The sequence below is a fragment of the Arvicanthis niloticus genome, chromosome 16 (genome assembly GCF_011762505.2).
Source record: "Arvicanthis niloticus isolate mArvNil1 chromosome 16, mArvNil1.pat.X, whole genome shotgun sequence".
Taxonomy (NCBI): Eukaryota; Metazoa; Chordata; class Mammalia; order Rodentia; family Muridae; genus Arvicanthis; species Arvicanthis niloticus.
The window spans coordinates 31,177,073-31,190,582 of NC_047673.1; the positions used below are offsets into that span (position 1 = coordinate 31,177,073).

Consider the following 13,510-nt stretch of genomic DNA (forward strand, 5'->3'; position numbering starts at 1 on the left):
GATGGAATTTCTAATAGGCTGGTTCACATCCCCAGAGTGACATAATTATCTAATATCAAATGGGCATTACACTCTGTCTATCTGGCTCCCACACCTCTGTTTTTTAATTCTTTGAGTTAGTACACATTGATCAATCATTTGTTTACCACATTGTATGATGGCATACAATGTGTATTGAAGCGACTTCAACCAAATTTAGGGAAACTTAAGAGACTTTAACTTACTTTATCATAGTACAAACAGAATCTAGAGATAACCTAGTGAATTCCCCATGTCTGCTTGACTCCGGTGGCGCTGTCACAAACTGTCTTTCTTAAGGTAGGTGTGTGTTTATTTATGTAACTCATTGTATATGAAGTGTAGTAGCTTTCACTGTGATTGATTAAAACAATATTAAGAATCATGTATTGAAGGCTGGAGAGATGGCTCAGCGGTTAAGAGTACTGCCTGCTCTTCTAGAGGTCCTGAGTTCAAGTCCCAGCAACCACATGGTGGCTCACAATTATCTATAGTGAGATCTGGTGCCTTCTTCTGGCCTGCAGGCAGGTGTGCAGGCAGAATTCTGTATATGTAATAAATAAATCTTAAAAAAAAAAAATCAGAGGAGATAGGGAATATCTAAGTGCAAAAGTTCCTTTTCATGTGTTAGAAAATGTTACAGTTCTTTATGAATGAAGTGCTAATGAGTTTTAAATGAGCATAAATCAAAAAAAAAAATTCTATGTTTAAACATATTTATCCCTAGACTGGAGACATAACTCATTAAGACTTTTTTTTTTTTTTTGTTTTGTTGGCAGGGTGAACAATTGTGTTGGATTTTCAAATTATAAATTCTTCCTCCTTTTCTTGGCTTACTCTCTGCTGTACTGCCTTTTCATTGCTGCTACAGATTTACAGTATTTTATCAGATTTTGGACAGTAAGTCATCACTTTAGTGACTTTTCTATGTATAAACATTCAGTAGTGAGTTATTTCAGACCCTGGCTTTCTAGGGTCACTGTGTATACAAATACTCTGTATTTGTGTGTTCACCGTCTCAAAATTTACGTACGACTCCCAACCAACGTGCTCTGAGCTTTTTCAACAGTTTCTAGACATGTACATATTTGCACAGTGCACATGCACATTCCTAGTTGAGGTAAACAAGGTATTGTTATACCCTCTGCATCTCAGCATCCTTTAAACAAATATCTTCTCCCATGGTCTGTTTGCGTCCATGGTTTGTTGTTGGGTTTTTGTTTGTTTGGGTTTTTTTTTAAACCTATTGTTAATTTTGCAAGTATAAAATGATCTTTATACATATTTATGAAGTGCTATCTATTACTTTTAAGTGAGACTGATGTGTCTTATGGAGAAAATACATGCCTTATCCAGACATTAATTATAGTGCTGTTGTTCAGAATTTCCATGTCAATAAGTCAACGCACTATATTAAACAAGGGGCATTCAGGCAAAACCCCACATCAAACAAGGTTGTGAATTGGTCAGTAGTTGCCTAAACCACCATGAGATGAGAAAACCAACCCTGTGTTTCCCCAGGACTCCCAGCAATTCATTCTAGAGCCAGCTCATCTCTCTTGGCTTTGCAGAGCTAGCTGGTTTCAACCCCTGGCTATTAAAAGTATTCAAACAGGTGTTACTTATGTTGATCTTTTCTGTGATGTTATTGCCAGAGCTTGAAGCATTACTGTGGAGGTGTGCCCCATATTCTTTTAGTTGATGCTGTTATTTATAATAATCTGAAGTATCAATGAGACTAGGAACTAAATTATGTCAACTAATCTTCATTTTTCTGGCATTATAATAAAAATTATTTAAACATGTATTAATATGCAGCATGCTAAGAATTTGTTCAGTTTCTTTTATCTTGTTTCCCAATGGAATAGTTTATACTACCATGTTTTTTTCCTGGAATTTGATTTGGTTATGCAAAGCAAAATAAATATTCCAACTTTAATCTTTTCTGAATAGATAGATGTTCATATACCAATAAGCCTTTAATTTAATGCAAAATAAATATTTACTTTTCTCCTTAAAATTTAGCGTGAAGCTATGTGTCATTTTCTGTTTTTAAATTATGTTAAGAAAACAATCATATTACCTAATTAATAATTGTAAGCAAATATTCATTCCATTGATAAAACATTTTGTTCTCTGCCTTTCCTTATAGAATGGTCTGCCTGATACTCAAGCCAAGTTCCATATTATGTTTTTATTCTTTGCTGCAGCTATGTTCTCTGTCAGCTTGTCCTCTCTGTTTGGGTATCATTGTTGGCTAGTCAGCAAAAATAAATCTACATTAGGTGAGTATACAAGTATAGAGAACAAAACTTTAAATACATACGTAGTCATTCACTAAAAAGTTGTCATATACTCGCTCATAAGTCATCAACCTGCCTTGAAGTAGTCAAAAATAAATCTTTCTTATTTGCCTTGTATTTTGTAATTCCATATAGGAACATGTTCATTCTTTGCATTTATTGATTGACAGTGCATGGTATGCAAAACAGTTATTTATACTGAGGGGAGGACAGGGAAAACAACCTGTTGAGGTATGACGGAAAGGCTGGAAATGGTGCCATTTCCAATGAGTTGTCAAGGAAAACCTCATTACACTAAGAAATATTCATTTTGAAAAGTTAACCATTGAAACAGCCAAAACACTGTAGGCACGGAACAGAGTCTGTTAAGCTTTACTGTAGGCATAATTTTTTCTCAACCTACCTTAATAAGCAATCAACCTCCCATCTAGCCCACCACTCATCAGAAGAAATGGAAAATGGTAAATTAATTATTCAGACATGGAGGAAGTAGACCTGTTTAGAAATAGTTCTTTGAAGGCGAGCCCAATTTCTGTTGTCAGGATATCAGCAGTCCAGTCCAGTGGCAGATACCAAATATGAATATCAAATATCAGCAGCTGCAGTCCAATCCACTTGACAGTCACCACACACGAACCACCAAGGGCAGTTCAATCCAGAAGAAACTACAAGGCTTGCCAAGGCCACAAAAGTGACAAGAAGCTGCAGGAACCTCATGAGAAGTTCTTTGGTTAGTTTCTCTCTGTGGTGTCACCACAAGCAGAGCTCAGCAATGCAGTGTAAGGTGAGCCAATATGTAGGTGTCGTTAGGGAGGAATAGCAGGGCAGAGCAAAGCAAACCAATGCTCGAGCTCCCACTGTCTGTGGGGCCATATTTATATTCCTTCTGAACATCATGCATCCTTTCATTGTGTTTGCTTTAGCAAAACATTATCCTCCCTCCTGTGTGCCCTAGCAAAAAAAGAATTTGACATAACTGACTTTCTAAAGTAGCCAGAAGTTTTCACTTCACTCCACAGACAAGTGATGGTTAGCGTTAATTGTTAAACAAAATCTAGAATCATCTGGGAGATTGGCCTCTGAGGCATGCCTCAGATAAGGGGGCTGGAATTATCTCAGTTACCTCACTTGAGGTGGGATGACCTACTTATTGTGGGCAACATCATTTTCTGGCTGGGATCCTGAGGTGTATGAATGGAGAATGAGGCAAGCATTCATTGTTCTCTTTAGCTGAGAGTGAATACAAAGTAACTACCAGCTTCAAGCTCCTGCCAGTGCAGCTTCCCTGCCTTGATGATCTATAGCCTGAAACCAGAGCCAAAGAGACCCTTTCTCCCTTAAGTGGCTTTCATGGAAATATTTTATCATAGCATCAGGAAAAGAAACTAAGACATAAAGCATGAAGCAGGCCTGTCTTAGTCAGGGTTTCTATTCCTGCACAAAGCGTCATGAACAAGAAGCAAGTTGGGAAGAAGCAAGTTCGGTTTACATTTCCACATTGCTGTTCGTCACCAAAGGAAGTCAGGACTGGAAGTCACGCAGGGCAGGAACTGGGAGGCTAGAGCTGATGTCAAGGGCATGGAGGGCTGCTGCTTACTGGCTTGCTTCCCATAGCTTGTTCAGCTTGCTTTCTTACAGAACCCAGGACTACAGCCCAGGGATGGCACCACCCACAATGCCTCCCCCTCTTGATCACTAATTGATGGATCTCATGGAGGTATTTTCTCAAGGGAGACTCCTTTCTCTCTGATGACTCTAACTTGTGTCAAGTTCTCTCTCTCTCTCTCTCTCTCTCTCTCTCTCTCTCTCTCTCTCTCTCTCTCTCTCATACACACACACACACATCAGCTAATACAAGGCCTCAGAGAAGAAGGCACACCTCCAAATGTCCATGTTAAAAATGAAGAAATATCTTAAACTGGTAACTATGTACATACTGTGAGGAGACAGTAGGAGAGGAGAGTAACCTCAAATCCAGCAGAGGGAAGGAGACAGTGAAGATGGGAGATAATAGAAAAGGAAGTTATAGAAAAGAAATGAAGCCAATAACTGTTCATTTTAAATTTAACTAATTTGATGAGGCTTAGCTATGGGGGAAAAAAAAAAAAAGGAAAAGAGGTATTACCAAAGTTAGAGGTGAGGGTAGCATTATAACCGACTTCACAGGCATGAAAGGGTGTTGAGAGGATTGTGGGAAATCCTGCTAGTTGTGATAGAAAATGACCAGAAACAAAGCACCACCCTGACTTGATATGCAGGCAAGACCCTGTCTAACGAAGTTTTGTTAATCATGAACATCCAGGATCAAGAAAGACTTAAGATCTCATAGCAGCATGTGTCTTAGTATATGACTTTGCTGGTTAGATTCTGTCTCCAAAGTGATGGGCAAAATCTTTATGCTTCTAAATGTGTTCATATCCTAAAGTTAAGATTCTAGAATCTGCTTTTCGGGGTTACTGGAGAGAAGAATGTGGCATTGTAACAAGAGCACTGATGGCCTCACAGTCATCCCACATCTGTATTTGTGATGTGACCGTGGGCAATTCTAATGTCTTCTTGGACCACAGCTTTGATACGTGGAGTGGACATAGCCAAATATGTCTGTTTGGGGATTGAATTTTTGTTTGGAAAACCTGGCTATAAAGTATATTTTTGGGTCAGCTGAAAAAAATTATGATGAGATAAAAATTTCAATGAAGTTTGAAAAATGAAGTTTTTTTTCATTTGAAGAGGTTATCAAGTATATTTAAAATATATTCACATTTTGTTAAAAATACAGATATTTAGTCTGTCCACCCATTTATAGTCAGAAGACTTATAAGATAGGCTAGCAGTGTAGGTCAATGGAAAAAAAACACACTCGCCACAAACGCCAATAATCTGAATTTAATCCCCATATTTCATATAAAGGTGAAAGGGGGCACCCTTTGCACAGAATGGTCCTCTGACCTCTAAATGCACATGCACTAGTAATAAAACAAAAATCCAGATGGTGTGAATTTTAATTTATTTGTTCATTTGTGTTTTCTAATTTTCTTTTGTGTGCTTGTACTCATATAGTAGTGAAAAATTAAAGCAGACATACTCATTTCTTAATATTTTAAACCAGAATAAACAGCCTCTGTTTCAGGGCTATGTACAGTATATGAGTATTCCCAGGAGACTACCCACCAGTTGTTGGAGTTCCCACATGCACACACACACACACACACACACACACACACACACACACACTTGTTGAGTATTAGGGCTTGCAAGTGTATACATTCTGAATTCATGGTATTGCTTCTCCGTTTCTTTTAGAGGCATTCAGAAATCCAGTATTTAGACATGGAACAGATAAGAACGGATTCAGCTTGGGTTTCAGTAAAAACATGCGACAAGTTTTTGGTGATGAGAAAAAGTACTGGCTGTTACCAATATTTTCAAGGTACTTTGTTCTGAAAGGTTTTTTTTTTTTTTTTTAAGTTAAATTAAAGTAAACAAACAAAAAGAGTTAAATCTGTTGTTTTTCTTCACAGTTGTTTCTAGAGCAGTGTTCCTCAACCTATGGGTCGCGACCCTTTTGCAGATGGAATGACCTTTTTAGGGGGGGTGCCTATCAGATATCTTGAATATGAGATATTTATGATTCATAACAGTAGCAAAATTACAGTTAGGAAGTGACAGCAACATTATTATATGCTTGGGGAAGTCACCACAATATAAGGAATTGTATTAAAGCGTCACAGCATTAAGAAGGTTAAACGTTTTTCTTTCCCTCTCTCTTCTTTTAATTACAGTCAGGGTGATGGCTGTTCCTTTCCGACTTGCCTTGTTAACCAGGATCCTGAACAACCTTCCACTCCTGCAGGACTAAATTCAACAGCGAAAAAGTAATGCTATTTTTTTTTTTCTGTTTTATTTTCAAGTGATGTATTTTATTCTGTTGTATCTTTTGGTTCTGGGCTCCTTTGAGAAAACTATGTTAAAAGTGAAGGAAATTTTACTATAATTGATTCCACTTGTAATGCTGGAGGGAGACAGTGGTATAGTAAACGGGATACATAGTTTCAATTACATTCATACAATTCTGTTCATAGTGGTGGGAATCAGAAAACAGTTGTTAAATCTCTAAACATTTTAATTGAATAAACTGTATTATATTTTTGATTGTGAGCTTAGCATTTAATGGCTGAGCCATCTTTCCAGCCCAAAATACGTTATGACATTTGAAAGGTAGTATTTAAACAAAATAATGTAATTCTAAAGCTGTTCTCCTCTGCTCCTGTTTGAAGTCAAGATAGCACATTCCTTTCTTACTGTGTCTTTCTTCTATGGTAGTGTTTATAAAGGCGAAATTCCTTCAGTTGGATCTTTGGAGATCAAAGGGACTCCCAAACATCCATTTGGTAGTTCAGGGACCTCTAAATCCTATCTAAATTCACATGTGTCCCTGCAAGCATGTATGCATGTGTGCGAGCATGCCTGTGTGACTAGATGCCTGCATGTGTGCATGTTTTATGTTTTCCCAAAAGAAAGGAGAAGGGGTATAAATATTCACTGTGTGAAGACTTTTGCTCCAGCTTTAAGATTGTTTGGATTCTAGTCTGTCAAGAATTTGGGGATAATAACATGAAGATTGAAGTTTAATTCTGGCTTTTCACTAATTGGAGAAAAAGAAAAAGTAAAAAAAAAAAAAAAAAAAAAAAACCATTCAAGTTGTTGTATAGGAATTTTCTTCTTTTAAAAGAAACATGACTGTATCCTTCTTTTCTTTTAGAAGGATGTGCACCACACACTTGCCTGGTACCACAAAGTCACAGAAAGGAGTCAGATTTCCCGGAATTGGAGTTACAGACTTGTGTGAGCCACCATGTATATGCTGTGAACTGAACACAGGTCCTCTGCAAAAGCAGAAAGTGTTCTTAACTGCTGAGCCATCTCTCCTGACCCTATATAGGAATTTCTAACAATTTGAAATATTAACTTTTATATATTTATGAGTAACAACATACTCTGATTCTTAAATGAAAGTCAGTAACAAAAGTATAATCATGATATCGTTTATAAAACTTCAGACTTTGTCTTCATTGCTATGATTTAGTTGTACTGGGTCACTTACCCTGTAAATATTTTATATTGATTACAGTGCTGTTTCCTATGAGTTCTAGAGTGTTCCCAGAATTATCTTCAAGGCTGTGATTTTGGCAAACGTTCCAAAATCACATTAAAGTTTTAAAGACTTAAACCATGGGGGCTGGAGAGATGGCTCAGTGGTTAAGAGCATTGGCTGCAGTTCCAGAGGTCCTGAGTTCAGTTCCCAGCAAGTACATGGTGGCTCACAACCATCTGTAATGGAATCTGATTCCCTCTTCTTGTGAGCATGAAAAAATAAAATAAAATAAAATAAAATGAATCAATCCTAGGACCTTGCAACCTTGTACATATACAATGGACCAAAGTTCTACCACTGAACTATATTTCTGGTCTTTGATTTTCAAGCAGTCTCTTGATGTAGATCAGCCTAGTCTTGAGCTTGCTAAACAGCCCACGCTGGCCTTAAATTCCCCCTTATTTGTTCAAATTCAGCCCCAACATTTATATGAAAGGCAAGAAATGCCTATTGCGTACACAGCACTTCAAGTTCGCTTAGCAGGGTAATGCTATCAGAAGTAAGATTTTCCCCAATCCTATAGTACAGGGGTTCTCAACCTGTGAGTCATGACCCATTTGGGGTTCGCATACCAGTTATCCTTATATCATACATTTATATTATGACTCATAACAGTAGTAAAATTAAGTTATGAAGTAGCAACAAAATAATTTTATGGTTAGGAGTCACCACACATGAGGAACTGTATTAAAGGGTCACAGCATTAGGAAGGCTGAGAGCCACTGCTATTGTACTTAGAAGATGAAGAAAATGCTGCTTCTAAAACCTACACATTCTTAACGTTCAAAAACCACTTAAGAGGGGGTCAATAATACTAATGTAATCTACTATTCAATTTTGCAAGGCTTTGAAAACATATCCTAAATAATTTATTAGAGCTCAGTTTTTTTCAATCAATGTATAGGAAAATCCATTAACATTTAACTGTGTACATTTAACTGTGTTCAAGCCAAAGCACATAAAGTTTGACCCAAAAAGTGACCGATGCCTTTGAATGTGAAACACACATCAGAACAGCTTTTTCACTAATGGGTAGAATTTGACCTGTACACATCTCACACTAAAGATTGGGTAACAAATATGTTTTGAGTCGTCTTGCCTTCTCTTCCCAAGCTCTGGAATTGTATGTGTCCGTTACCTCTCCCTGTACAGGAAAGGCCACGTTGAATAACATTTGGACAACAAAATTTCACTGTAAGGGAAGCACAAGAAGTTATTGACTTATTATTACATGTACAGGATATATATATATATATATATATATATATATATATTTGAAGGCTTCGTTCTTTGATACAATTTTTAATGCTTCAGCTGATTATAATGATTACATTTTCATGGCTATAAGGTTAAGCTTTTTGTACTATGATAACTGCCATATATCTAAAATTTCTAAATACTTTCATTTCTTTTTTTGTTGCTTCAGCATAGTTACTAATTTTTTAAATTTAATAATTTGATAAATTAATTTGATAAAAAGAAGTTAATTTTAAAAAAATATGCCCACACAGGTTTGTACCTATTCATATATATATAATATATGTGAATATATAAATAATCACAATATTTCTTCTTTAATTTTTCATATTTTAAGACAGTTCTTTTAAAAACATTGTTATAATTTTATGAGGGTATTCTAAAAATGTTTCTGTGCTAATACATGTTCCTACGTTAAGTAGTATTTTATGTTTATTTTCTGTGCCATCAAATACATTATTGTGTAGCAGGTCTAACTGATTTTTTTTTAAGAAAATTTGTTTTTTTTTTTCTTCATGATTCTTTTACTTCCCAAATTGTATATTAGATTTCTGAGATCTGATAATACCAGATGTTTAGGAAATTCCTGCAAGATAACGGCTCAACTTTAACTTACAAAAGGACAGTAGTTCTTTGGTCAAGCTGAACAAAGTCACTTTCCAAACACAACCCTAATTTTTTCTTTGACTTTTCTTCTCAGTGTCATCTTCATATTTTCTCCATGCACACATATCACTTGATAAAAATTAATATTAATATTCCTTAAGTTGATTATTTGATGTTATGTGTGTCTGTGTGGTGTGCTTGCATATGTAGATGCATTTCCACATGTATGTGGGTGCATATATGTGTACAGGTGCACATATATGTACGTGTATGAATATGGAGGCTGTAGGCGACATCTGAAGTCTTCTTTGATCTTTTGCCACCTTACTCATCACAACAAGCATCTCTCAACTGACTATATAGCTCATCATTTTGACTAGCCTAGCTAGCTAGTTTGCTCCAGGAAAACTCTTTCTCGAATGTTCCACGAAATCCCATTTCTGTTGGGCTGCCACGCCCACCCGGCATTTACATAGGTCTGGGATCTGAACTCTAGATCTCATGCTTGTAAGACAAATGCTATAGACACGGAGCCCATATCCATGGTCCTCAATCTTCTTTCAAAACCATTATCTTGAGAAGCCACTATCGCTTGGCATAAACAAAACTTTAAAAACGACCATCAAATAAATGCTAGTGCATGCTAACTAAATTCCCTTGCATGCTAAAGAGAATTTAGTGTTATCTGACCCTCAGAACATTTTCTGTATTCAAAATGGACATTTCTCAGAATTGGGGACTGTCACTTTAGCATAACCCGGAGTGCAAGAAGACAAAACCGAGTGGTTCTCTCATGGAGAACTTGGTTTTATGCCTTTTACTTATAGTCCTTGGTTACCGTGGGTCCTTCCCGAGACCATCTTACATTGCAGGAAGTTTGCATTTCATTCTTTGGAGAAATATTCAACAGTGCTGTTAAGAGTTAACTTGGGCTTCTGATTATTTTCTGTCAGTCCTGAAAACCATCAGTTTCCTGCAAAGCCGTTGAGAGAGTCCCAGAGCCACCTCCTTACGGATTCTCAGACCTGGACAGAGAGCAGCTCAAACCCTGGAAAAGGCAAAGCTGGTGAGGGCGCTCTTGCTTTTCTTTTGATAGCCTCTGTTCTTAAAAGGTAAATGGGGAGGGAAAAGTCTGTTGCACAGTTTCATATCTCATTGTTGAGTGAGACTTTTGCAAACACTTAGAATCCATCTTTACTGTGGCGTGTTAAAAATGATAAATGGTTCACAATACAAAGTATTCGAAGTGAAAGAACAAATGTCTTCAGGAGTGGATCTTAAATTCTGTGCTTTTGTCTTTTATCTTAAGAATCCATCTAGTTTCAGACTATCTAAAGTGATTATGTCATCACCTTAACTTCAGCTGCTTTTGGCTTCTTCACCTCTCACACCCTGTTCCCCGTTCCCCCCCTTGCTGGTGATTTTTACTTATTTTTTATTACTTTATTGTCTATTAATGAAAAATAAGCAAGTGAGGTTTTGAATTCAGAAATGATTACCAATCTTGGTCTTTTAATGACATTTAGCAAAATGATGGACTGGGTATTAGGTCTATCTTGCACCTTACTGACATAAATTGGTATAGTTATGCTCTAACTGCATTTTGAGAGAAAAGTTTTATTTTAACAGGAAGGGTGATATGTAGGAGGAGCTAAGGTGGGAGGAGTACGGAGAGGAAGAGGAGGAGTAAGGAGAGGAGGAGGAGAAAGGAGAGGAGAAGGAGAGGAAGAGCTAGGTGATGAGAGAAAGAAAGAGAGAGGGGGGACAGACATGGAGGCAGATGTTCACATGTCTCCACCAGTCAAAGACAGTTGATATATCTAGGTTGGGTATTAGGTTACACTTCTGATTGATATTGAGCATTACCAAACTTATAAAGCCTTTGGTTAACATTTTAAAAAATTGTATAAAAGGAAAAGGGGGCATGGGATAGGGGTTTTCTAGGGAGGGGAAATGGGAAAAGGGGATGGCATCTCAAATGTAAATAAAATATCCAATAATGACGTTTAGATTTTGTTACTTTATCTTTACAGTATCAATGCTTGTAAGGGTTAAATGCAATAATGTGGTTATAATGCAGGTAGGTAGGTGTGTGTGTGTGTGTGTGTGTGTGTGTGTGATGTCTCAACAAATGAGTACATAATTACAAATCTGTGATTAGGGTCTTGTTACCTAGAAGAGTTCCAGATATTTTTTTAATCATTCATATTTAAACCTTTACTTGTTTTTAATTTACTCCCCTTCATTTTCAAAATTCACATGTTGATTCATTATACTTTAAATGCTGAATGATTTATTTGTAATCTCTTTGGTATTTAGTGAAATTGAACAAAACAGATAGTCCTGAGTGAAAACTCTAGTTACTGTTTAGCATCTAACCAGCCACATTGTCCAAAAATTGTCTTTAGCAAATCTTAGGTTTTTTATCTTCAAAATACATTTGCCTCATGATTTGGACTCTTACTTTCAGACATAGTAGTTCTCTTTCCAGGCTGTGGGAAGGATGGGACATTACCTACACAGTAATTGATGGTACTTATTTGGCTTCTGAACACAGTTTCCATAGAAACGAAGGAGTGATGCAGGGGCAGTTGTCAGGGAGGTTCACAAGTCTTTCTTCCAGGAAGGATATATACTTCATCTTACAGTACACATTAACATACTGCTGATTTCTTGTTTTTTAATGTGCTATTAATTACTTGGCAGTTAGGTTGATTTTTATGGCTTTTCAATTGCTAAGTCGAGAAGCTAAAGGGTGAGGTAATGGAGCTGAGAAAAACTTGAGAAAGATGGGAGGGCAAAGACTACTTTCATCCAGTGAGAGAGAGAAGAGGTTGGAAAGTCAAGTGGATGCAGTACCTGCTCCCTGCACCTTTCTTTCCTGTGGTCCCCTGTCTCCTTAGCTTGAGCCCTGTCCCCTCTCACTGCTCCTGCTCTAGGTGTGTGTTTGTGTGTGTGTGTGTGTGTGTGTGTGTGTGTGTGTGTGTGTGTGTTAGAGAGAGAGAGAGACAGAGAGAGACAGAGAAAGAGAGAGAGAGGACTGATTTAACTAATACTGTGTAGTGTGTTGATGTCTCACGTGTTTCTATCAATCAAAAATGAACACAATATACAAAACTTTTTGTTATTACTCTAGAGGACCTTTATAGATATATTTTGCCATTTGCCATTTGTTCAAAGCAGTCAAAATATCTTAATTTGTGTTTTTTAAGGTATGAGCAACCCTGCATTAACTATGGAGAATGAGACTTAACTCTACAATCAAAACCACTCTTGTAAAGTAAGATGTTTCGACTTTATTGTTACACTTATTTTTAACAGCTTCCTAGTTTCAAAGAGTTAATCGTTTTCATGAACATTATTTATTTTGAATACTCAAAATGTATCTCACTTGACCTATGAGATTCCATGAAGCATATTGAACATCGGTATGGACCTAACTTCAGTATTAGCCAGCATATATACTAACTTGACACACTATAGAAGTAAGTTGGTAGAAAAGTGATGGGGATGGATCCTAAAACAAGCACTGGCTTACATTTTACAGGATCATAGAATTAACTTTCTCTCTCATTAAGAGTTAGTGTCATCATATCTTTGATCATCTATTCACATATTCTTACTTGGTATAACTATTAAATGATTAATAATAGAAGCTTGTCAGCACAAGCTTCGTCATCCCGGTTTTGGGTCACTCACTGTAGAAACTCGATATAGGTCATCTTTAATAGCTGTTCCTGATCATTTTCTTTAAATTATAATAATAAGTAAACTTCTGTTTTCCAGTAAGTTTCTTCAAATTCTATTGTGTTGATAAGCCTGTAGTTAACACAAAGGTATGATAAAGAGTGCCTTTGAAAATAAACATCTGTGCATCTTCTAGAAAATCTAACTCTCTCCCTATATATGCAACATTAGAATAGATACAATGTATCCATATGGGGTATGCATGCCTGTAATCCTGGCACTCAGAAAGAAGATTGCTGCAAAGTCATGGCCAGACTAGTCTGTATAAGGAACTTCAGGCCAGCCAAGGCTGCATGGAAAGATCTTATCTTTAAAGCAAGCAAACAAAGAATAAACACAATGTAGCCAAGTTAAACATTAAACATTATAAACACAACTTTCTATTTTAAAAGTTGTTTTCCAAAATCCTCAGTTTTAAGGGAGA

The 13,510-nt window shown here is 36.7% G+C and overlaps 1 protein-coding gene across 3 annotated transcripts in view; it reads left to right on the forward strand.

Annotated features, from left to right (window-relative positions):
* Nucleotides 1-13,510, forward strand: part of Zdhhc2 (zDHHC palmitoyltransferase 2) — a 54,285-nt gene that overhangs the window by 36,916 nt on the left and 3,859 nt on the right. For 2 of the 3 annotated variants that reach the window (XM_034520256.3, XM_034520258.2), the window contains 6 exons: nucleotides 798-918; nucleotides 2,171-2,303; nucleotides 5,625-5,751; nucleotides 6,104-6,196; nucleotides 10,293-10,405; nucleotides 12,552-12,614. In XM_034520256.3, coding sequence (XP_034376147.1) covers nucleotides 798-918; nucleotides 2,171-2,303; nucleotides 5,625-5,751; nucleotides 6,104-6,196; nucleotides 10,293-10,405; nucleotides 12,552-12,592 — 628 coding nt within the window. In that variant the 3' untranslated portion in view covers nucleotides 12,593-12,614. Of the gene's footprint in view, nucleotides 1-797; nucleotides 919-2,170; nucleotides 2,304-5,624; nucleotides 5,752-6,103; nucleotides 6,197-10,292; nucleotides 10,406-12,551; nucleotides 12,620-13,510 lie in introns of all 3 variants that reach the window. The other variant, XM_034520257.2, reaches the window with a different exon arrangement.